The sequence below is a fragment of the Rissa tridactyla genome, chromosome 14, assembly GCF_028500815.1.
Source record: "Rissa tridactyla isolate bRisTri1 chromosome 14, bRisTri1.patW.cur.20221130, whole genome shotgun sequence".
In the NCBI taxonomy this organism is placed as follows: domain Eukaryota; kingdom Metazoa; phylum Chordata; class Aves; order Charadriiformes; family Laridae; genus Rissa; species Rissa tridactyla.
In genome coordinates this window covers 4,343,275-4,367,972 of record NC_071479.1, presented here as the reverse complement: position 1 = coordinate 4,367,972, position 24,698 = coordinate 4,343,275, and the positions used below count along the sequence as shown (strand labels likewise).

The following is a 24,698-nucleotide window of genomic DNA, read 5'->3' as shown; positions in this document are numbered from 1 at the left end:
ACCCATTTTTTCACAGCTGACTCCCTTCTCTGAAGCTCAGTATCCACTTTCTGCACAGAGTGTTCAGCAGGATCGAAAGCACTGCCACTGTCCTGGTTTTCCTGTGATGGCAGCTCTTTGGGAGCATGTTCTGTGTACCGTGCATCAGGGGAGTTCAGCAGAAAAAGATCTTGTGGGGTGGGGGTGAAACCTTTGTGGAGATTTAGCAATTTTTCCGTCTGTCCTTTGTAAGAAATGACAAAGGCTTCCTCAAAAGCATCACCACAGCTGTTCCCGTTGCCAGCGACACTGACCTTAAAGTTCTCATCTTCCACAAAAACGGGGTGACTCCCACTGCTGGATACAGAAAAAAGCCACCAAGGGCTGGCTGAGCCCCTTCGTCTCTTATGAACATCATTGCTACTGAATGCAGCAGCTGCGTGTCACACTTCCCTCCTGCAGCATCTTTGTCGTTACCATTTGTCAGTGATTACGTTTTCATTAAGCCGTGTTTATTTATTTTGGTTTTGCTCTATTTCCTTCATAAGTCAGACCATGATATGGGCAAGTAATTTCCAGGGTTTCTATTACATGAGAGTTCACCCTGCCTCCACGGGCCTGCTGCTCCGTAGCTGTCCAAGAACCTGGGTGGCATCAGAAGCCATTAGCGATTTACAGCAAATGCAAGCACGGAAATCTCGGGTGCTGCAGAGGGAGGCGAAAACTTTCCTGGCCAGCTCGTGGCGTGGCTGGTTTGCTCAAACAATGAACCCGGTGCCAATGAGCACATGGCACGCCTGCGCTCTGAACTTACCTGTTACTCGGTCGTCTTCGACAGACCTAATTGGGTATTACAACATGTTTGCTTTCTCACCCATTTCTTACTTTGCTTGTTATTTCTTACTTTTAAGGGAAGTACGCTATCGTTACCTAAATATATGACCCAATGTAATGCCGTGCTTAATGATTAAACTTAATTGCCAGTTTTATGTAAGGCACTTTGTAACACCGGGAAGACATGCGAATGTCTCTGTGTAAGCGCTTGGTTCTTAATAGAAAGGATCTTAGGATAGAAAAAGAAGAATTTGTAATTGTATCTATTTGAACGGTGTTTTAAAAAGTACTGTAAGCAGAAAAACAAATAATTTGTAATTAAAAATTACTGAATTGGCACAAATTGTGGCTGTTCCAAGGAAACTGGCAGAAATCCAGATTTTAAAATGTGGTTAAGAGATTACTTCTTTTCATCTCAGAATTGCAGAAAAAAAAATCACGACAGTTATATGAAATTAAATCATTGAGTATGGATATCAGCATATTTAAGAAAAAAAAATCAAAGTAGCTGTAATTTATATTCAGGGTGAGATTCAGTGAAGTCTGTCGTGCAGACAGCGTGCATCTTAGCGTCAAAATAAAACCTGGCTTGGAGAGGGGGCTGGGGAAGAGCTGACTGCTTGACTGGCTTTGAAGTTTTATTTTTATAAAGTGCCTTTTTTTTTTTTGCCCCTATGGCAGCAAAACTGTAATAGGATCAAAACCTCTCCTGCTGCTCCGTGTGGGCTGGCCTGCAGCAAGGTGACTCCTGGTTATTCTTCTCCAGTGCTCCGGTCCTTTTTTGTCCTGTTTTCTATCTGCTTTAAGCAGACGGAGTGTGCAGACATGGCCCAGAACTGGGCTCCTCCTGCAGGTAGCGGCTCTCTGGTGGGTGGGTTTCGTGCGCCGCCTCGGCTGCAGCCTGCTCTGGTTCCTGGCCCGCACCCTTCAAGAAGGTGCACGTACCAGCTCCCAGAGGTCTGTGTCTGATTTTCATCTTCAAGAAGTGCTATAAATAGGAGCTGGAAAAAACACTTGTCAGGTGGGTTGTGTTACCTCTGGGAAATGTTTTGTTTTGGAAAAAGCAGCCTACTGCAGAGAGAGCAGCCAGAAAGAACTATTTTTACAGGAGGGCATAATTCTGCACTGGGAGAGAGATCACCTGGGTTTGTTCACGTTTAATGATGTTCCAATACAAACAGCAGAATTTGGCCACGGAATGCGAATGCACAAGGAAACACAGGCGGCTGCTCGGCGAGGGCAGGGATGAAATCACGGGATGAGCTTAACGCTGGCATTTAATCATGGTGCCGACCCGGGTGCCAGGCAGTAAGCAACAAGATTTAGGAAAGTTTATACTGATTTTTTTTTTTTTGGCCTCCAATCTACCTCTTCTTTCTAACTTGTTGAAAATCCAAACAAACATCCCTGTGTGATCGCTGGCGTGACTCATGCCGCAAAGGCGCCTGTGGGGTGGCTTGGGGGCGTGGGGGTGACTGAGACGGGGAATTGCTTTGCCATTCAGCCTCAGGGCCCTACTTATTTTTGCCACCATGGGCTTTAGATGGCTTCCAGCATTGATCTTGGTACGGCCGAGTGCTGGATGCCACAGAAGGCAGCAGGGCCAGGGAGGTGTGGGCTGCCTGGAGAGGGAAACCCCAGAGCAGCCGTAGCCCGGCTGCAACCTTCCCCCTAACCATAGGGACGGCTTTGCATGAAAAAGCGTTGCAGACCATTGACACGGTCCGCTCTGGTCGGCAATAACCTCCTGCTCTGTGAATCGTTGCTTAAGAGGCTGCACAACCACAGGCAGATGTTTTCATTGCTGCTGCTCCCCCTGCACGAACGCAGGCAGCGCCATCCTCCCGGCCCCGTCCGGCCCCACGTGGGCAAGCTGCAGCTGGGCGCCTCGCGGGGGCTTGTTCAAAAACTCCAAGGAATCCTATGGGCCATGTTTACCAAGAACCCAAACAGTGGGCACGTCTGGCAGCGCTCGCCTCTGCGCTGTCCCAGAGCTCCCCGTGGCAGGGAGCGCTCGGAGCCCTTGCCTTGGTGGGGTGATGCTGGTGGATGCACCAGACTAAACACCGCGTTTAGATGTAAACTACTGTCTTCTACCTTGGATGTGGCCGCGCATTGTGATGGACAAGCTGGTGAGGATGTGAGCGATTTCTACAAACTGCCACGGCTGAAAGACAAGCAAAGAAACCCCAAGGGGTGGGCAGGGCTGGGCTGGGGGAAGCTCCATGGGGGGGGCTGTGGGTCCCCAGGCTCACGGAGGAGGTTTCAATCGCGTGTTGGATGCTGTGCCTGGGGTTGCTACATGTTGGTCCTACAAAGAAACGATTTCAAAGCTTTTCCCACTAGCAGAAGGGTGAGGTGCAGCAGGGAGATGCTCTGCTATCCTGGGACTGTGCTGTGTGGGAGCTGGTGGCACAGCTGGAAGAGATGTCAGGTTTGCCAGTGCTGGCTCAGGTGAGCCAGTTCCTGGTGGAACATTCCTCCTTGGAGGCAGAGAGCATCTAGGCAGCTCTCTGTGTGCCTGGTGGGCTCTCGGACGCTTATCAGTTGGTACCAAAACAGCGCTGGCAGCCTTCGATAGCTACAAACAAAAGCAGGATGTTTGTGGTCTAACTGAAATGAGCCAAGCTTGTGCCTTTAGCTGGAGAGTGAAGGATGCTCGAGGCCGGAGCAGCTCAGCGCAGGGCAAGGGCGGTCGTACATGTGTTCTGGAAGTGTGCTCCATCTGGCTGGAGACACGGGGCGCATGGACCCCACTGTGGGTTTGAGACACACCAATGGGCTTTGGGCTCTCTGTTGCTCCCCATTTGCTGCTGTTTGCCTTTTATTTTGAGTGTTGTGTTGCTGGCTGCGCGAGGGAAGAGTAGTGAGGGTTGTGCTCCTCGGGGGGGTCACAGCACAGGGCAGAGATGGTGGGGGGGCAGACCCTGGGGGAGAGACACCCCCATGGCCACATAAGAAGCTGTTGGTGGGTGTTGGCCGTTTTGGTACCTGGGCACAGCATCACCACTGCACGCTGGCTTCCCACACACAGGGGAAGGGAAGGGGAAAGCTGGGGAAAGGGAGCTGTGGGATGGGAAGGGACCGTGTCTTCCTCTCGCCTTGGAGCCTGTCAGCGCCTGCTGGTGCTGCCCCGCCATGAGACTGGGGTCTTGGCATGCCAGTCCCCGGCAGTGCAGGATGTCCGGGCAGGACATGGGCAGGGCACAGGCGGGACGGGGTGAGCACGCAGCTGGCAAACCCGCCCGCTGTGCCTTTGCGCTTGGACCTGCCTCTCTGCCTCCCTGTGTGCCACAAGGAAACTGAAATCCAGATGATTTAAAATCCTGGTGATGCCATTGCGTTTCTGAGGGGTTAAAGAGAGCGAGTGAGAAGGCTTTTGCCTTGGGAGTCTCTGCTTGCAGATGTTCCTTCGCCATGACATGCTCCTAACACATCCCTGCCAAGGCACCCGCTCTTTAAATCTCCCTGGTAATCTCTCCTGTAACACCTCCCTATAACCAGTTTTATTATTGCCTGGAAGTGCCTCACAACCCCCTCCTGAGGAATTTGGGTCATGACCTATTTGGTTGATCAGGGATAAAAAAGTCAGCTGGTTCGATCAGAAATGATTGAAACTTCCAGGGCAGAAAGTGAGACACCACAGGACTGTCGCTGCCCCCCAGACAGCCAACACCCCCACCCATCCTCATCCCTCCCCGAGAGTATGGAGAGGGCTGTGTCTGCCTGGGTGTATCTACCTGGAGATACCATATTTGTTGTCCTTATCACCCCCTGCCTGCCCGCTCCCTCAGGTGCTGCCTGGCCCCAGGTTTTGGGGCAGCGCCCTGGACTCCCTGCCCTGGTTCTCCTCATCTCCCATGGCCTCGTGTGATGGGCAGAGGAGCAGGCAGTGGTGCCCAGGGCAGGTCAGGGTGGAGAACCCTGCAAGGAGGATCCGAACAGGAGCAGCACAGCCCCCACGGCCTCGTGGCATGAAGTCACCCCGCTGGTGGAAGTGCTGCCAGGATGGAGCCGGAGCCCAGGAGCGGTGCCCTCCTCCAGCTCAGCACAGGGGCAACCCGCAGCCAGCTGCTCTCTTACGGACTGTGGCTGTTCCATGCCTACAAAATACCTGGGCAGCAAGATTTATGTGTGGATAGATTTTATGTGACAGGAATACACAATGTTGGATGTAAGCGCTGCGTTACCAGCGTCGGAGCAGCGCAGGGCTGTGGGGGGGTGGTGGCCGCAGGGCAGCGTAGCTCCAACCGTCATGGGACACCCGGGCTCAGAGACCCCCTGCCGAGGCAGCTCCTGAGGAGGAGGGTGGCTCTGGTTATTTCTTCTGATGCAGCCGGCAATGACAGGGCACAGCGGCGGCAATAACAGGGCACAGCGCCGGCAAGCACGGCCCACTGCGGCTGCACGGCCCAGCTGTGTCCCAGCGGGGACACCAGCCTTCCAGCAACGCTCCAGGGATTTCTCCTCTCCCCCAGCTCCCGCTGCCTCCCGAGCGTCCTGCCCTCCTGCAGGGCCTGGCGCTGGCGAGACAACGCTTGGGAACTGGCTGGAGGAAATGAGTTTTTAAATTCGTTTATTATTTTAAATGTCCATTCTCCTGGAGGTGAAGAGGGATCTGATGGGGGTCGAGGCCAGTGACAGCGACTGCCAGCCACCATGCATTATGTCGGTGAGGGCTGACATCTGCATGCATTTCTGGAGCAGGAGAAGTGGGCTCTGTGTGCCTCGGGGACGCCATTTGCTGAGCTATTAATGCAGGGAAGTGTAACGATCGTAGGGTGGGAGAGACGTCATCACTGTGTTTGCACAGAGGTAGCGTCTTGCACTGAGCAGCCCCGCTCAGGTGGCCGGCGGTGCCTGCCGGGGTCCCAGCAGCGGGTGGGAGATGTGGGAGGTCTGGGAGGTCTGATCTGATGCTTCTCCCCTGGTCTCCTCCCACAGAGACGTTGCTTTGGTTCCTTGGAGTCTCAGCCATGCCCGTGTGCTGGGCACAGTGGGGCGGATGGTCCAGAGCAGCTGCAGGAGCGGATCAGGGCAGGTTCCTACTGCAAGCTCAGCCACCACTGGGCCAGCATGACCACCTGCAGCGTGTCCTTCCTGTCCCTCTGCGCGTTGCTGCTCCTGTCCCTCCTCCACCTCCCTTGGGGAGCTCAGCGCCGTAACCAGGTGCAGTAGAACAGGACGGACTGCGAGGGCTCCCTGGGCTCGGCTCCCCGGGCTCTGCGCTCCGCTGTCCCGAGCTGGAAAGCCCTGCGGAAGAGGGGCTGCTGGTGGCCTGGGGCTGGAAAGCAGCGGGGACGGAGGGTGACAAAGCGCAGGGGAGTCCAGAGCGTCCCAGGGCGGCGAGTGTCCCCTGGGGAACCCCAAAGCTGGCTTAGTGCAAGGTATTCACTAGCAAGAGAACTGGGTCTGCTGAGGACAGTGGTGGCAGCCACACTCCTGAGGCACTCCAGCTTTTCACAGAGCAGGTGCCAGCCTCTCCTCGAGGGCTGGTGTGGAGGATGCCCAGGATGGGACCATCTTCTATCCTGCTTCTGCTCAGCACAGGGGTGGGCAGGTCCACATGTCCCCGCCGCTCCCTGCAGGAAGGAACGGGACATTCAGCGCCAGGCTGGGAGCTCGGCTCCATCGGCACCTCAGCAAGGATGGTCTCTACCTGGGCAGGCTGTCCTGGTGCTAGAGCTCAGTAGATGGTCCACCACCCCGAGGGCTGCCATTTTCCGTAGCATCCGGCACATGAAACGCCACATATGGGCACTTCTTCACGTTGAGGCACACAAGTTTCTCCAGCGATGCTGTCTTAACTATCTCAAAGCCAGTTGCTCCACCAAATGTACTGGGTTTCCAGTACTCTGGGGAGCAGATGGGGTTTCCAAGAAGCCCCTTCAGGGAAAATGGAGCTCCGATCTCCACCATGCTTTCCCCAAAGATACCATTGGGTTGGGGTTTCTCAAGCAGCAAGCCCGGATAAAACTCCAGAGCATCAATGTCTCCATACAGCTCTTCCAGCTCTGCCGCCTTCTCTTCCTCTCCTGCACCAAGTGAACATCAGAGTGCTTTAGCAAGGGAACTAGCCCAGCAAGGGCTGGCTTTGCTGTGAGTAACAGGAATGTGGCAGCTCCCGCAACCCAGGCAGCAGCGAGCTCGGCTCCCAGGCCAGGCACTGCCCCCTGGACCACTCCTCCAGCCCTGCAGGAGGAAGGACCCCTGCAACCAAGGCACCAGCCCTGTCTGCAAGGCTTGGATGGCCAGGAGCCCGGCAAGCCCAGTGGCAGGGGGGACAGCTCATGGTCTCGTACCCCACTGCGAGCCCGGAGCATCCGCGCTGCCCCAGTGAAGCCCCGAGAGCTCCCACAGCAGCACTGCAGCCCTACCTGTCAGCTCCTGAAAGGACTTGTAGGGCTTCATGCCAAACCTCTTCCGATACTCGTTAAACGGCTGTAGCCTCAGCTGCCGGGATTCCTCGATGACCCCAACAGCCACTTTCAAGACATTGGCGTTGATGGTGTGTGTCCCACCAATCTGGAGGGCAAGAACACAAGGAGGAGCACACATGAGGCACAAGGCAGCACCGGCATCTGCCCCAGGGGAGCCACCGCACCAAACCATCCGTGTCCTGGGCACGGTGTCATGGAGATCAGCACATCATTGCAGCAGCATGAAGAGGGAGAATCACTGGACAGACTCTACAGCCAAAAACCAGCTGTAGAGCAGCCTGGGCTAAAGTCAGTCCTGTTCCCAGGGCAGGTCAGGGAATGACGCAGGAGAAGCCCCGTATGGACGGTGACCCACTGGCCTGGGAGGAGGGGAGAGATTTCGGGGGTTTGGGTCACAGGGAGAACCCGAACACCCAAAGAGCAGCAGGTCTGCGCCTCAGCCTTGCTGCTTTACACAGCAAAGAGTGTCAGAAATGCAGATGTAATCGCATGGAAGAAAACATCCATGCGATGGCAGCAAAGAACAGTGCCAGACAAGCTCCACAGCCCAGTCTGGGCCAGGAGATCCCAGCTCACCGCAGGCTCCTGGTGTCACAGTGGTGTTTACTACAGAGTCCCCAGAGCAAGAAAACGGGGCTGCCAAGGCCCAGCCTTGCCATGGCGCTTGTGGGGAGGATTCATGACATGCCCATCAGGTGTCTGACATGCAACCCACTACTGAACGGGGACATTTGTTACTCCTGAACGGCACTGCCCTCACGGTACCAGGAGCATCCCTCCCAGGGTCCCACAGCCCCGGCGCTGGCAGGGAGAGGGGCAGGACCTTACCCTTCCTGCAATCTGCTTGGAAAAGGACTCCACCAGCGCCTCCACGCCGTAGTCCATGAGCATGGAGGTGTTGTAGAGGAACTGCTCGTAGCTGTACTCTTGCCCCTGGATGATGAAGGAGTCGGGCATCAGCCCATGCCAGTGATAGAGCTGGTTGAACTCCACTGCGATGCGATTCCGGTACTGGAACTGCGTCCCAAACAGCAGCTCGGGGTCAAACTTGAGGCTCAGGTAGTACCCGCTGAGGTGCTGGACATAGTCTTCGATGACGATCTTAATGGTCTCCCCTGGGCAGGAGGCGAGAGAAGCAGCCGTCAGCAGCAGGAGCTACCAGTGCTGTACCCAAATGACATCACCCACGTGCTATAGCAATAAGTCCCAGCACCCATCCACCACCTGGGACCTTTCTCACTACAGGCTTGTTGAGTTCGTTGGGAGTTTTTTCAGTTAATGATTTTTTCACCAGCAAAGGTCAGTCTGACAAAACTGAAATGGCTCCTGAGGAAGCTGACCTTGATACACTTCTCAGAGATAATGTGGTGACACGAGGCTCTTCTGGATTTTGGTCAAAAATTACATTTCTTGAGATTACAGTAAATTTATAATAAAACATTAAAATGAAATAATTCAAAATTATGACAAAATTAATTTTTTGATGGACCAAAGCCAATGATCCCCAGAAGGCTGCCAGAGAAACTCCTACAGCTTCTAAAGCCAGCCTGGCCACCACCCTCAAACAGAGACCAACTAATGCCAAGTCCTTGGGGCTTGCCCAGGGAGGTGGGACACGGGGCTCCGTGGTGCCCGTGCCCTGTGGCACCGCCGGTCCTCACCAATAAGGATGAGACGAGCCGTCTGGAAGAGCTGCTCGTCGCTCCAGGTGGGATGCTCCCGTTTCAGTATGTCACAGACGCGGTTGTGCTCGCGCAGCCAGAGCGTGGCGTACATGCATAGCCCCGGCAGCAGCCCAAACACCTCCTGCCCCATCGCCAGCTGCTTCTCCTTGGGGACGGCAGATGGGTAGACCATGTGAACCAGAGCATCAGTGACCACGGGGGGGTACACCTCTCCATCCACCACCTTGGGGAGACAAGAAGGGATGTCAGAAAGGAAGGAGGGGAGAAAACCACCCTGGTGAATGCCTGCCCATCCGCGACCTGTGTCCCTATGGGCACCACAACCAGTCTCCCACAGGTGCTGAGTAGGATGGAAACAGCCCCCTCGTACAGATCCAACTGCAGGACCCCTGCTGCCATCAGAACAGCTGGACCCCAAAGCTCGTCCCTCCGGTCAGCAGCCACCGAAGGAGGCCCTGGCTGTGCTCCACATGGGGCAGCAGGGCGGGGGTATCCTACAGGGCTGGGGTCTCCTGATGCTCCCAGGAGACTCTGTCCCAGGAGCTGCCAGAGGAACATGGGCTTCAAACAACCCTGGATCGCGGGGCTGAGACATGTTTTGGTCGTGCCAGGTGGTACCTGGAATTTCAGCTTCCCATCTCGGAAGAGTCGCAGCTGATGCTGCCGCTGTAGGTTGTCCCCGTACAAGTGCCCGAGATCCACCTGCCGAGAGAGCACAGTGTCAAGGCTGCTCCAAAAGGCCGTGCATGCCCCGGTCCCCTCGTCACTCCCTGCGTGCCCCCGTGTCCCCCTCACCCCATGCCCCAGCGCCTTGGTGAAGCCACGTCCCATCTTCCCAGACGTCTTGAAGAACTGGTGGGTGAAATGCTGGGCGAAGAAGGCAAACATCAGGTTGGTGCCTCGGGGATCGGCTTCAAACTTCTGCCGCAGCAGGAACCTCTCCGCCAGGAGCTGGGGGTCGGGGAGCTGCTTCTTCCCTGCGAAGGATGGAGATTGAGGGTAGATGTCCCTCGCTGACCCAGCTGGGTATCGGAGCTGGCCATAGGGCTGCCGGTGAGCGCTGTCGTGTCTGCTGCAGCACCAGGCACTGATTCGTCTGCATAGACACCTTAGAGCCCTCTTACACAAGCTACGACGTGCCCCAGCAGCTCAACCCGAGCTGTCCCAGCAGCGTTTTGGATGCCATCAAGCTCCTCCTGCCTGTGGGGCAATCAGTAGCACGTGGCACTGCCAGCAGTGCCTTGTCCATGGCAGTGAAAGCCTGGGAACGGGTGGATGGGAAACACCGATGCTGCGCCGAGTACAGACCCGGGGTGCTGCTCCGGTGACTCAGCCCCACAGTGTCAGTCCCCCCGGGCCAGCTGTGTACCTTTGGTGCCCATGGGCGTGGGGCAGTTGTCCGGCACGGGCGGGAGGACGCGGGTGTAATAGCTGACGTTGGCGTAGGCCTCCCAGCTGATGTAGCCGTAGTCAGAGTTGAAGGTGGGGGGGCTGGGGATGAGACTGGCACGAACTGAAAGGAGAGAGGGAGGTCACCACTGTGGGGCCCGGGGCACAGGGCAGCACCCCACGGGCTCTGCCCACCCGTTCAGTGCTGCCTGACGCCCTCCCCTGCCAGCCCAAAAACCAGAAAGGTACCAGCAGCGGAGGCACGTGGGTGCCCCAGGCTTTGCTCCCAGCCTTTTAAAGGGCTGCTTTTAAAGCCCTGCAGATACGAAGGGCTTGTACTAATGCGCTAAGTGGATTCTTGGATGATGAATGAGATGACAACCACACAGAAATGGTAAAACCAACAGCTGGAGCCTCGCAAATGTGTCGCTACGGCTCCAAGGACTGGAACCTAAATATTTATGCAAAGTGATGAATATGGGGACGTGAGTAACAAGGGCCAGCTCCATATTTCCATGGGCTGCTTTCCGTGCGGCTGCTTGAGAGTCGTTTGGCCTGGGGAGCGTGGCATGCCAAGAGCCGCTTGTGATTTCCAGCTGGCTGGCAGCCCGGCACGCGGCCAGAGATGCACGGCTGGGGATGGATGGCTGGGGATGGACAGTCAGGGACACATGGTTGGGGATGGACGCACTGGCCAGGCAGCCTTCCCCGGGCAGGGTGATGGGCTGACACGATGGGATGACAACCTCCCTGGGTCTCCTGGTGAGGTGACTCAAACCTGGTCACCACTGTGGCCGCGGGAGCTGCTCAGCAGCACTACAGCCATGCTGCCTCCACCCACATCTCTGCTGATGCCTGGGGGGGTCCCCGAGTCCTGCTGCACCCCGAGACCCGCTCCAACCCCTCACCTGTGAGTATGAGCCTCATGAGCGTGTCCCTGATGAAGGTGCTGTTGACAATGTCCCAAAACCACTTGAAGTGGGTCAGGATGAAGTGGCAGAAGGCAGGACTGGGCTTCAGCCAGTCATGGAGGCGCATCCAGAGCTCGGCTGGGGGAGACAGACCAGGGAAATCACTCACCCCGCTAACGAAGGCTGTTAACAGCCCTGGACCACACACGCTGTCACTGCTGGTGAGAGCACGTGCTGCAGGTGCAGCGTGCTGCCCTGGGACCCGCGGGTGCCAGAGGTCCTCTGGGCAAGAGGGACTTACGGGAGGTGCAGTTGGCCCCGAAGTATCCCGTCCGCGTGCAGTCGCACTCGTATCCTCCCAGGCCGACCCTCACGCACACCCCTTGGTGCTGGCAGGGGAAATAGCAACAGGGATTCACTGCGGGGAGAGAGACATGTCACCGTCCATCCACGCTGTCACCTTCCTTGTGAAAGTTAGCCTTGTCCAGAACACCCGGGATTGCCAAAGGAACCGTCTGCACCCCGCGGCCACGCACCGACGGGTGCTGCAAGCCCCAGCCCCAGCTCGGGCTGCTGCTGCCGGGGCCGCAGCCTCATGCATTGGGGGCTGCTGTGCCCCCGGAGCCCCGGCGTGGGATAAAACAGCGCGAACACAGCACCGGTGTTAATAATAAGAATGGCAATTGTCAGGGCTGAAGTTTGCTTTGGCACACAGCCCCTCCACCCTCGCTGCCCCGAGCGGATGAAAAGGGCCAACTGCTGGGCTCGCTCCCCAGCTCCTGCCCAGCCCCTTCCTCCGCCGCCTTCGTGCCCCAGCCTGCAGGCGCCAGATAAGGGTCCCTTCCCGACAGCCCCACGGTGGCGGGATCCCATGGGACAGGAGCAGCACTGCCACCAAGTTGGGTTGGTCCCCACAGACCCGGGATGGGGACTTTGTGCCAGGAGAATGAAAGTCACCAGCCCTGCCGGGACACACAGCACTCGGGGACAGCGGTGCCACCGACACAGCGCTCGGCTCCGGTGCCATTGGCTGCAGGGACAGGGACTGGCAGCATGACTTGAGCACCAGAAAGGACCGACAGCCATCCCCGGTGTGCCCAGCGTCACGGCTGATGGTCCATGATCTCAGCGGGCACCCGCCGGCCCTGGTTCAAATTCTGCTGGAATTTAGGAAAAGGTTCTGAGACTGGGGCGGAGGGACAGGCGCGCAGAATAGAAACCACATTTTTTCCATAGGAAATTGCAGCTAAAAATTAACATATTTGAAACATAAATCTAATTTTGCAGAGTTGCTCATCCCCCAGCCAGCCGGCTGCTGTCTCGGGGCAGGGCAGGGGTTGCCTGGGAGCCCCGGGCTTGGCCAGCAGCTCTGCGCCGGCCGCGCTCAGCCCTGTGACCCCGAATCCCTCACATCACGGGGGCCAGCTTGCAAAGACGTGTTCAGCTCCCAGCTCTTTCGTCAGACTCCCTTTCATCTCAGAATTTTTTTCATGTATCCAGATGGGAGGCAGCAGGCAGGTTCTTATTTATCTCAGACAAATTGAGGTCAGACCACCCGTTCGGTTTTTTGCAAGATGGGAACTTTCGCACAGGGAGCCATGTTGCAGCGCAGCTGGAGCATCCTCCGGGCTGTTCCTGCGTTGGTAGCTCCGCACTCAACTCTGCTGCAAACTTTGCAAACACCTAAAAGAGCAGCCCCATGCTGTGCGCGCTGACACCCGGGGGGATGTGGGGCTGCTGCGGGTGCTGCAGCCACAGGGCTGGGAGGATGCTCCATGCCGCGGGCTCTGGCACGTCAGGTCGTGTCCTGCCCCATCTCCAGCTGACGTGGGGAGAAAGGAGAAGTTCACTTTGCTGGGGCTCTCCCCGATGCAGGGCTCGATGGCATGTCATGGCCGAGCACTCCTCCAAGGCGGGTTTGGCATCGCGCCAGGCTTGGCCGAGCTGCCTCCTCCCGCGGTTCACGGCGGTGTCAGCGCCGCAGGGTCCCAGAGGTGGGGCGGGAGCGGCATGTTCCAGCCAAAAGGGTGGAAGGGGGATGGAGCATGTCCTGACCTGCGACAGCAAACCCCTCGCGTCCTTTCAGAGCCTCCCTCCCACGGTGGCTCCGTGCCTCTCCCCACCCTGGCCAGGAATCCTGCACCGGCCCTGCTGGGATGGCTCCAGGTGTGGGGAAAGTGGCTGCCAGCCGCCGTGCTGGAGCGCAGCCCCCTCCGTGACGGCAGAGCTGGTGAACATGCTCCATCACCGCTGAAAAATGCCAGATTTCGGGGACAACATCCGCTCTGCGAACCGCAGCCAAAGCAACCTGGGGTGAATCACGGCCGGGCTGGAGCCGGGCTTGCTCGATGGGACACAGCTCTGTGGCCACAGGCTTTGAAGATGATGAAAGGCTCACGCACTTGTTTTTCGGTTTCCTCGGGCCCACGAGCTGTTCACAGCACAGGCAGTGCAGCCAGATTGTCATCTGCAACCACTTCTGGCGACACCATGAGCAAGAGCAGCGTGCCAGGGCCACAGCTGCACGCCACGTGGGGCTGCGTGATCCTCGTCCCCGCACCTGAGCCGGGCTGCCAGCCCCAAGGACGGGCTGCGGGCGGACGGGCGGGCTGGCTGGAGGGGGTGACGCAGCCCCCGGGCTCTCGTGTGGCAGCAGCCTCCCCTCTGCAGCCCGGGATGGTGCTCCATGAGGCTGTGCTGGGAGGAGGCTGTTGACCACAGGCTACAGAAACAGGCATAAAACAGAAATGGCTCCGCCAGAGGCGCCCGCCTGCTCTCACTCAGCAGGGTCCGAGCCCAGCCAGACCCATGGCTGGAGCTCGGGCAGACGGTGACGTCTGGGTGCTCCCGCACCTCCTGTTTGCCAGCAGGAGAAGCAGCATGAGCCACCCGATGAGGGTGGAATGGCTGTGAAGAGGACGGTCAGGCTTATTTTGCAAGAATCCTTGTACAAAACTACACCCCTGAAGGCAAGGCAGCAGCCAAAGGCAATATCTGCAGGGAAAAACAAAGAAACACCGTGGGACTGGCTTGGCTCCGCTCACAGCCGGAGGAAAAGTCTACAGAGAGCAAACATCATGGCTCAGAGCCAAGGTGCAGCCAGCAAGGAGTCAAGTAGAAGTTCTCTGAGCAGCAAACACCAAGTGAGCGGGAGATCCCAGTCTCAGCCCAACATCCTGTTATTTGGTCTTCGAGAGCAGATCTGAGGTGTAGATTAGGGTTGCGGTGCTCCTGGTGCAGCGCTGGGGAGGAGCGGGAGCCCGGCCGCTCTGCTGACAGCACCTCGGGGCACAGCGCAGTTCCCCTAATCCCTCGATCAGATATCTCCCTCCCTAATTAAGGCTTGGAAGAAAGCTGTCCTTTCATGTATATCCTGGGTATCTTTTTTTTTTCCCCAACGTAGTAAAATTTGCTTTGATCCAGGCATGCAGCAGTCAGCTCCAGAGAGTGGTCATGGTGTGTCTGTCCCAGCTGCTTCAGGCATGTGGGTCCCCGTGCCCCGTCCTGTGCCCTGCAGGACACGTGGCTGCTGCTCCCAGCTGTCCTCAAGCCCCAGGAGGAGCTTCTCAGGGAGACGAGACCCATGCTGGGAGGTGGTCAAGCCGGTGGAGGGACCATGCAAAGGCTGTCCCTTGCCTGTCCCCACCAGCTGCAGTCCAGGTGGCGGCCAGGTCCATCCCATGGGGTCCCTCCTTTCGTGCAGACGTGCCCGACAGGCCCCCCAGCAGGATGCCTGCTGCCTCCCCAGCACTGGCCCTCCTCCTGCTGCTCCTGCTCTGTCCCTCTCTCCAGCCTGAGGCTCAGAAGCCCAGAGGGCTGCAGGGTGGCTTGGCCATGCTGGGGACACCCAGACGCACTGTCCCCAGTGGGTGAACCTGCCACCTCCTGCCAGGTCGCACCCCAAATCCCGGAGTTCTCCACAGAGCAGGCGCGGCCACCCTCTGCGTGGCCATGGGGCCTCAAAGGGCTGCAACCCTGGGCCGTGTTCCCCTTTTGGACATGGACACTGCTGAAACAGGGAAGTCCTCGAGGAAGTGAACTTGGGGACACTATTTTTGCACAGGACCAGCCATCCGTGGGACCAGCCATCCGGTGGGACAGCTGCGGGGAGGGGGTGCGGGCGGTGGGAAGGGCAACATGCCCCGCTCCGGCATCCAGCTCTGCCTGCCAAGCCCAAACCTGCTCGGCTCGGGTCGCTTCTCCCGTGGTCCTGCATCCCCTGCAAAGAGGGGGTGCTGCTCAGCACCACACGCCCAGTCTGTGCACATTCTGGGGGCTCTTGGTTTTGGGCACGTCACTTCCCACAGCGGCGGGTGAAGATGGCCAGGCTGCTGGGGACAGGGTCGCCCTCAGCACCATTTGCAACACAGGCGGCTGGAGCCCCGCTGAGGGATGCGGCCCACGTGCCTGGGACGGTTTTGCTGAGAACGTTACTCTAGTGAGGAACTGTGAAACCTGAAAAGAGCTTCATGCTGGGATGGCGCTTTTCTGCAAGGAGGAAGGTCATTTCATGGAAGAGGGACTGGAGTCAATGCCCCATGAAGGACCAGGAGGAAACTGTTCTGTAGGGGCTGGGGATGGAGCTGATGGGATTTGAGATGTGGTTTTATTTCGCAACACACTCTGTGGATGCCTGCCATAAGCAGCATTAATCCTCAACATCCCCGGGTGCATGGGCAGCCCGAGCCCACCACAGCTGTGCCAGCTTGTGGGCACAGGAACGAAACGATGGCTCAGGCCACCAGAGCCGTCCCTGCTGCTCCCAGCCCTCTATCTTCACCCCCAAACTGCAGTTTCACCTGGTATGTGTTTGGGGAGAGTGGAGAAGGGCCCCGGCTGCCAGCATTCATGGATATTGCCCCCCTTTCTTTTGAGAAGACCCATCCCAGCTGGGAGGCTGCCGGGAGCAGCCGGGTGCTGCCCCTCATCCCGGTGGCAGGGCCACCTCGGGGTGTCCACGGGGCTCACGGGACGGCAGTGGCCTTGGCAGGAGCCCAGCCCTGTCGTGCGGCTCGACGGTTCCTCCAGGCCCTGCGTGTGGTCCCCCCGCGGCCGCAGCGGGAGGTAGAGGGGAAGTTTGTTTTTCATGGGAGATTTTGGTCTCCAGTCAGGCATGAAGGGCCAAAGCCTGCAGCTCCGGCTGCTGCGGGGACTCTGCACCAGGTGGTGGCCTCGGGCGTCCCAGCCGTCCGGCTGCCCCTGCCCGCCGCCCCGGGGCTTCTGCTCGCCGCCCGACGGCCGGTTCCCGGCAGGACCAGCCCGTGGCGATGGGCGCGATCCCACCCGGGGACCCGGCGGGGTGCGGACCCGTCCCGCAGCGCTGGGCAGGGGCTTGCGGCAAACGCCCCGACTTCGGGCGGCCGCCCCACGCCCCCTGCGCCTCCGGGGGTCCGGGACTCCCGGTACGGCAGCCTCCGGGACCAGGTCCCCCTGCGTCCCCCGGGGCCGGATACCCCAGTGCCGGGTCCCCCCTCGCTCCCCGGGTTCCCCCGGTGCCGGGTCCCCCCTCGCTCCCGGCCCCCACCCGGTGCCGGATCCCCGCGGTGCAGGACGCTGCCGCTCCCCCCGGTACCGAATCCCCCGGGGCCGACTCCCTCCCGGGCTCCCCGGGTCCCCTCGGTGCCAGATCGCCCCCGGTGCGGGATGTCGCGATGCCCCTCGGTACCGGCTCCCCCGGGTCTCCCCTCCTTCCCTCCCGGCCCCCTCCCCGCGTACCGGAGCCGTCGGTGGCGGCGGTCCCGGCGGCGCAGAGCAGCACGGCGTGGGCGAGGAGCAGCCGCAGCGCGGCCCGGCGCAGCCCCACGCCCGGGGGGGCCCGGGCCCGGCACCCACCGCCCATTGCGAGAGGCAGCTCCGCCGCGTCCCGCCGCCGCTCCCGGCCCGGCCCCGCCGCCCCCGCCCCCGCCGCGCCTCCGCCCGCCCCCGACGGGACGGGGCCGCCTCCGACAGCTCGGCCCGCCCGGGGGGACTGTCCCGGCCCGCGCACCCCTCCCGGGGTCCCCCGTGGCCACCCCTGGGTCCCTGGCCGTGCCCTGAGCCCCGTGTACCCCAGGAGCCCCCTGTCCGTCCCCAGGTCCCCCCCGGGCCCTCCCAGTCCCCGCCACCCCCGAGCATCTCCATACCCATCTTATAGTCCCCAGATCCCCCAGCATCCCCATGCCCATGCCCTGCCCCCCAGGTCCCCCTGGTCCTCACATCCCCCAGCATCTCTATGCCCACACGCTGGTCCCCAGGTCCCCCAGCATCCTCATGCCCATGCCCTGGTGACCAGGCCCCCCAGGACCACCACACCCATCCCCTGATGCACGAGCCCCCTGCCTGTGTCCCCATGTCCCAGGACACCCTGTTGCAGCTCGGGCAGCAGCACCATCCCCACAGCGTGGCCGTGGGCTGTGGGCCCAGCTCAGCTCCCTCTGTCCTGCTGTGGGAGGCTGCCTGGCAAGGCTGCCCTGCTGGCGCCAGGCGCTGGACTGCCCTGTGGACTGCCCACAGCTGCCAGCAGCCAGAAAAGCTGAGTTTATCAGTGAAACCATCGCTCGGTGTTTCCTGCCTGGCCACTTTGCCCCCCAGTGCCAGCCTGCTGGCAGCGGGGACAGGATCAGGCCAGGCCAGCCCAGCCCAGGCAGGCTCCAGCCACCCTGCAGGGGAGCTCATCCGGCCAGGAGAGGCTCTGGATGTGGCTGGAGTGGGCAAGAGCACGATGGGCTGCAGACCTTGCTGAGACAGCCTCAGGGGATGTCCCCAAGCCTGGTGGCACCCAGAGCCCAGGGGTTGTGGCTGCTTGCCCTCTCCCGGGCTGCTCTGCGGCAGCGGCAGGGTCCGCAGCGCAGGCCTGGGTGTATTTCAAGATTATCTCGGGTTTTGCTGTCACCTCCTTGCAGCACGGCAGGAAGCCCCGGGGGGTGCATGGTTCCTGTGTGGTTCCCGCGCTTGGCGTGGAAAGCAGCTGGGGTTGGGGCAGGAGCGGGGCTGTGGCAGCAGGGCTGGTGCTGTGGGGCTCTGCTGGGTTTCGGCAGCGGGGAGGGAGCATCCCCGCAGGGTGAGCGGCTTTTGCAGGTGTCCAAAAATGAACAAGGGCCTCGGATCCAGCTTCAGCAGGCAAATGCATCAGCCATGATGCAAATATGAGCTCAGCAAGCTCTCAATGTGCTCTTAGGGTGGGGACACCATCTGCCTCCCGATGATGAACACGCACTGGAAACAAGGGGCAGGTTTTGCTGTATGCGTGCAGTCGTTGCGGTCAGTGTGTGCCACGGTTGGGACTGCTGCTACCCGCTGCTCGTCCCGACCTCCCCCCTCCGAGACAAAGCACCAAATATAAAGCCATGGCAGGTTGGCGGTTCAGTGCAGAAGGACGGATTTCGGCAGGGCGTTGGGATGCTTTCAGCAGGAGCGCAGTGGGGACAGTGTCAAACACTCGCCCAGGCGCTGCCCTGTCCTCCCACCCCGTGCCTGTATGCTCCCTGGCTGCAGGAGCAGGGCAGGACTAGGTCCCTCCCCAAGCCCTGGCTCCGGCCTTTCCCCCCCACCCCCCGCACCCCATCCACGGTGCTGTTGGCCACAGCACTGGGACCTGGCAGAGCTCGACACCCTCCTGCATCTTCGTGGGCGAGCCTGGCAGCCCTTGGGGATGTCTCCGCTCCAGGAGCTCTCCTGCCCTCGCAGTTCCGCTCCCTGTCCCCTTCTCAGGTTTTAATAATCATTTGCTTGCACGATATAGGAAAGGGTTGTGACAGCTGCAAGGCCGGCTGTCTGGCCAGGGCCACCGAGGGGCTACCATGGATGGACTGTTCTGGAGGGGCTGTTCTGCAGGGGCCACCATGGAGGGGTTGCCGTAGAGGGGCTACTGAGGAGGGGCTACCGTGGAGGGTCTGCCATGAAGGGGGCTGCCATGGAGGGGCTTTCACAGAGGGGCTACCATGGAGGGTCTGCCATGGAGGGGGCTACCATGGAGGGGCTTTCACAGAGGGGCTACCATGGAGGGTCTGCCATGGAGGGGGCTGCCATGGAGGGGGCTACCATGGAGGGGCTGTTATGGAGGGGGCTGCCATGGAGGGGCTACCATGGAGGGTCTGCCATGGAGGGGGCTACCATGGAGGGGCTTTCACAGAGGGGCTACCGTGGAGGGTCTGCCATGGAGGGGGCTACCATGGAGGGGCTGTTATGGAGGGAGCTGCTGTAGAAGGGCTACTGTGGAGGTGCTACCGTGGAGGGGCTGCCATGGAGGGGCTGTATGGAGGGGGCTGCCATGGAGGGGCTACTGTGGAGGGTCTGCTGTGGAGGGGCCACCGTGGAGAGGCTGCTGTGGAGGAGCTGTTATGGAGGGAGCTGCCATGGAGGGGCTTTCATGGAGGGGCTTTCATGGAGGGGCTGCCATGGAGGGATCACCATGGAGGGGCTGCCATGGAAGGGCTACCATGGAGGGGCTGTTATGGAGGGGCTGCCATGGAGGGGTCACCATGGAGGGGTTACTATGGAGTGGCTACCATGGAGGGGCTACTGTGGAGGTGCGACCATGGAGGGGCCACCATGGAGGGGCTGCCATGGAGGGGCTGCCTCCAAGTATTCCCTGGTGCGCTGCAGCCGTGCTGGGATGCACTCCAAGCCCCCCCCCCCAAGGCGGAGCAGCGGTTCTGCTCTGGTCCCCCATGTGCACATCCCTGGGCAGGGGACAGCGAGGACCTTGGCAGCACCGGTTCCCGCAGCCTCGCCGGCTCCTCCGCCGGCACCGGTACCGGTGCCGGCGGAGGAGCCGGCGAGGCTGCGGGAACCGGTGCTGCCGGCCTCGTCCTCCCGTAGGGAGGCAGCAAAACACCGTCTATGGCAGCGCGGCACCGGCCGGGGCTGCGGGAGGCACAAAGCACCGCAGGTCCTGGACCCTTTTCCTCCGGTTTTGGGGTGAACCTGCCTCCGGGAGCCGCAATGCCACCGGGACGCAAGAGCCTGTGGCAGGTCGGCACCCATCCCCGTCTTCCCAGGGGTGCTGGAGTTGCGGGGACACTCTGTGCCCTGGCCCCGCAGCCATGGGGTGGATGGTGAAGCGGCAGCGCAGGGTCCCCACCCCGGGCAAGCGAAAGCCCGTGTGGTTAGGGATGGAGCCTCCCCGGGCCCTGCGCAGGGAGCGGAGATGTGGGGTGTCCCCATTGCCCCCCCCACAGTCCAGTGCTACGGGGGGGTGGCCATGCCTGGGAAGAGCGTGTTCCCCTGATCCCAGGGGATTTGCATGGCCCAGGGAGCATCCCCTGGCTTGATCCATTCTTGCACATCCCCTGAAAGGCTTCTTGGTTGGGATGTGGCTCAGTGGGTGGACCCTCATCTGTGGGTAGTGGGGGTCTGGGCAGAGAACGGAGAAGCCAAACCCCCCCATTTTTCTACCGTAAGATTAAGAGACAACTGGTGCCGAGTCCCCTGTGATGAAGGTCCCCAACAGCCACAGGCACTTCAATCCAGCACAATGGCACAGCAGATGCTGGTGGCTGGAGACACCGCACGGGACATCGGTCTGGTCTGGTCCACCCCACACTGGGCTCAGAGGGGCTGTGGGGGGCACGGGGCCAAGCAGGGCAGCAGTGGGGCAGCCCAGGGAGCAAAGCTGTCCCCAGTGGCTGAGCAGGGCTGGTGGCCCCTTCCTCAGTTCCCCTGGGCACGGCAGCAGAGGACCCAGCGTTTCCTCCAGCACGGGGAGCCGACAGACGCTGTTTGGGGGGCTACAAATCAGAGCTGAAAAGCTGGGGCTGGACAGGCTGTCTGGGAACTGGTAACCTGAGCCCCAGGAAAGGAGGACTCAGGAAAGCGCTTTCAGCAATCATATTCATCATCTTCAGCTCAGACTCATTAGGCTCGCAGAGCCCAGCCCCGCCACCGCCAACGCCTCCCGCACGCAGATAGAGCCGCTGGCTCAGACAAATAAATGCTTCCAGCTTCCCGGTGGATGCAGCAGGTCAGGGAGCATCTGATGCCAATTACCCGTGGTGTAGGGTTCCCCGGCCACGCTCGCCAGCTCCGCGCAGTGAGGCGGCTCCCGCGCTCCCGCACCCCGGCCGTGGGAGTGTTTGGCCCTACACATCCCCTCCGATTTGGGGTGGACCCATGGGTCACCCTCTGCTCCCTGTGCCAGGAGCCATGGCGGCAGCCAAGGGGAACAGTTTTAGTCTGTTAGAAGAGCAGCCCTGTGCCAGCCGTGTTTTGAGCTCCTTCATCCTGGGGTCAGGGACCAGCTCCAAGCTTGCGCACCTGAGCATTTCAGGGGATGCTTGGAGGCCACCTCTCCGTGTGGCTGTCCCCAGTGTGGCTGTCTCTCCACAGCACTGGGCAGCAGCATGTCACTGTCGGTGTTTAACTCCCACAGGTTGTTTCCTCCCAGGCTGTGCCCATCACACATGCTCACAGCACAGTGTGGCAGGGACCGCTCCTCCCAGCTCCCCGGGTACGGGGCGGTGGGCGAGGAGCTGCCCCGGTTGGCGCAGCAGGTTTGGAGACGTCTGGGTGGGAAGCGTGTCAGGGCTGCATATCACCGTGTGACACCGCGCGGCTGCCCTGCGCTCCGCTGTGCCCATCACACACGGGTCCCAGTGATGCGACTGCCCAGGGACATCCCTGGGGTGGCACATCCCCATCTCGGAGTCTGAGTGGAGAGAAATCACGGGAGTCTCCATCGAGTTCAGGTCCAAAATTACCATGGACCATGGAGACCCATGGATGGGGCTGGGAAGGGACCCCAGGGTCCGGGCACCCGTCCCGAGCAGTGATGGCAGCCGGCATAGTGTCCTGGTTTGAGGTAACACAGCCACACAGCCTTGCCAAGATGCGGTGAAATGGGCACAGGCGGCTCCGCTCACCCGGCAGCTCTTCGGGGCAGCTGCACGTTTCCACTTCTCCAGGCTCAGGCTGGCCTGGATGTCCTTAATTGCCCAAAGGTCGTCGTCCCCGAGCCCAGGGCCACGTGTCGGAGGGACCCTGGGCAGGAACCTGACACGGACGCGAGTCATTCGGGATCAACGCTGGGGGCCAGGAAATTGCAACGGACACGAACCTAAATACGCCGCGCGTCTCCCCAGGTAATCAGGGGCCGGGCCAGATTCCGGCTGACAGCTTAAATGCCTTAATTCCTCGGCCGCTGTGGTTCGAGGGGGTCCCATGTGCCGTGGGCTTCTCCCAAACGGTCGCTGAGCTGGAGATTTGTCTGTAATTGGAGGCATGTTGCATTCCCCTGAAAGTAGCCAGGTCCCGCTGGAGGGGGGCTGCGGGAAGGCAGCAATTTCCCTTATGGAATTATTTACCTGATTAGAGAGTTTATTTTATCAAAATTGCTTCAGAATGGGGCTGCTCGGTGTGTCCAGCACGGGGAGCTCCCCGGTGGGACTGGCGGCCTGGAGACAGGTAATTTGTGTGGCTAATGGGACTAATCCACTAGGCAATTACACCAATAGATTTCACGGCTGCAAAGTGCTCTGTTCCCATTAATTAAAAATCTGTTAAGAAGATTAGCACGTAAAGGTATCAAAAGAAACCCAAGAGTTTCTTTCCCCACTGGCTCCCGAAGGCGAGTGTGGGAGTGCTGGATTGCTCACATTAGCACAAAAATTATTCTTTTAAAGGTAAGGGCTTCGCATCCAAAGTAACCGCTGACAGCTTTCCCCGAATTCCCTACCAAGAGGTCCTTTATGTTTAATTATAGTTTGTTTAAATTAGCCCTGATTGTTCGCATGGAGTGTTAGCTTAAATATATTTTGAACGTGCGGTTCCCGGTGCCCTTGTTGTGCGGTGCGGGGAGGGCGGCCTCGGCCGAGCCCCCGCCACTGGGATGGTGCTCGGGGACACCCAGGAGGAGACGGGGACCCGGGGGGGTCCAAAGGCAGCATCCCCTGGTCGAGCCGCTCATGCCGGAGCGGGAGCCGATGTCGCTCCTGGCCTTTGTCCACAGCCAGACACCAAGCAAAACAAAAGCAAATTCCCCGGCAGCCGAAGGTGCCATTTTTACGGCTGGGCTGAACAAGGAAGTATTTTTTGATCTCTTAAAAATCCCGAATATTATCTGACAGTTTATCTTGTTTCTCCGCATCCATGTCTTTGCAGCAACGCCAGCTCATTTACATGTGTATTGCGCCTGCCTCCACGGGTGCTGAGGTCAATTGAAACTCAAGAAAAGAGGAGAAATTTATGCAAAACTGTTGATTGCATTTGTATGTAATGAAATCATCCAATATTCATCTGACTATAGACTCTAATCTGAAAGGAGAAGTGAAGGACATAAGAGTCACTGGAAAGCAATAATGAGCTTCTGTAGTGATTAAAAAAGCACTTGAGCTTTCTGAAAATCCAGCCAGAAATCGTGTCTAATCAACACGGAATATAGGAGGCAGAGATTACATTGATACATTTTGCAAAGCTCACTGTTGAAAATGTATGCGAGCTGTAAACTCTGACATGCCATCCATGGTCTGTTTTATACAAATCCGGGCGGCACACAATCAGCGCCCGGGCTCGTCCCTGGCACAAAGCAATCTTGGTGTCTCTGCTCGATGACTCACAAGGAGCGCAATCACATCTATTTTGAAGAGCAATGTTGGTTTTTAACTATCTCGAGAGCTTCCAGCTTCCTTGGAGTTTTTCCTTCCTCTCGCTGCCGCGTCGCGTTTCCCGGTGGCCGCGGGGCTCAGCCGGGGCGGTGAGGGGGGCTGGTGCCCACCCTGGTCCCTGCCCCAACCCCCTCGATGCGGCCGCCCCGGTTCAGCGGCTCAGAGCAAACCGGGGTGTCCCAGGGGAGCCGCACGTGGCCAGGAGGGTGCGGGTCTCTGCCGGGGGTGTGATGAGCAGGGACATGCGTGGGGGTACCACACGTGCCAGGAGCGCAACCCCCTCGGGGACCATTGACCCATGTCAGCGCTCGCCAGGTGGGAACCGATGGTGCTCCGAAGCCATGTGTGCTGTCGGCACAGGGCTCCTGGCGAGCACAGCAGGGTGCGGAGAGCCCAGGGCACAGCCCGAGGGGGTCCAGCCACGGCCCACCCTCCTCCTGCCCTACACAAGCAAGTGGCATTTGCTGCCGAGGCCAAACCATTTGGTGACCAAAGTGGCATCACCAACATCAGCTCCTCATCACACCCAGCCCGAGCATTTTCTGGACTACGGTCCCTTTCTCTCCTGGGTTATTGGATGCAGCTGGAGCTCCTTCCCCACCGCCAACAGCATCAGCTGCAGCTTCTTATCAGCTCTGGGTGTGATCCAGGCTGGAGTCAAGTGAGAGGTTCCTGCTGATGCTGGTGGAGGGAGCCTTTGGAGCAGGCAGGCCTTGTGCTGCAGCTCCTGCTGTGGAGTACCACGACAGCAGGCAATTTGTACAGAAAAAGGGAAAATGGGGCCAGCCCAGAGCCACCCCATGTGCTAGCCAGCCACGGTCACAGTAAGCGTGGTGAGTGTCTGTCCTCTCTTCTCCTGGGTGGTTTGTAGTGGCCCTCGGT

At 59.6% G+C, this 24,698-nt stretch overlaps 1 protein-coding gene across 2 annotated transcripts; it reads right to left on the bottom strand.

Annotated features, from left to right (window-relative positions):
- Positions 1-4,952: 4,952 nt before the first annotated feature.
- PTGS1 (prostaglandin-endoperoxide synthase 1) lies at positions 4,953-17,111 on the bottom strand. 2 transcript variants are annotated; one of them, XM_054220971.1, is made up of 11 exons: positions 16,954-17,111; positions 11,540-11,656; positions 11,236-11,376; positions 10,308-10,451; positions 9,734-9,915; positions 9,557-9,640; positions 8,915-9,161; positions 8,082-8,368; positions 7,191-7,338; positions 6,473-6,848; positions 4,953-6,395 (listed from the first exon to the last, which is right to left on the bottom strand). In XM_054220971.1, exons 1-10 carry the CDS (start codon positions 17,075-17,077, stop codon positions 6,493-6,495), a joined length of 1,830 nt encoding a protein of 609 aa, XP_054076946.1. In that variant the 5' UTR covers positions 17,078-17,111; the 3' UTR covers positions 4,953-6,395; positions 6,473-6,492. The 2 variants fall into 2 exon arrangements, with proteins under 2 accessions (XP_054076946.1, XP_054076945.1); XM_054220970.1 differs by having other exon boundaries at positions 4,953-6,848.
- Between the last annotated feature and the right edge of the window lie 7,587 nt (positions 17,112-24,698).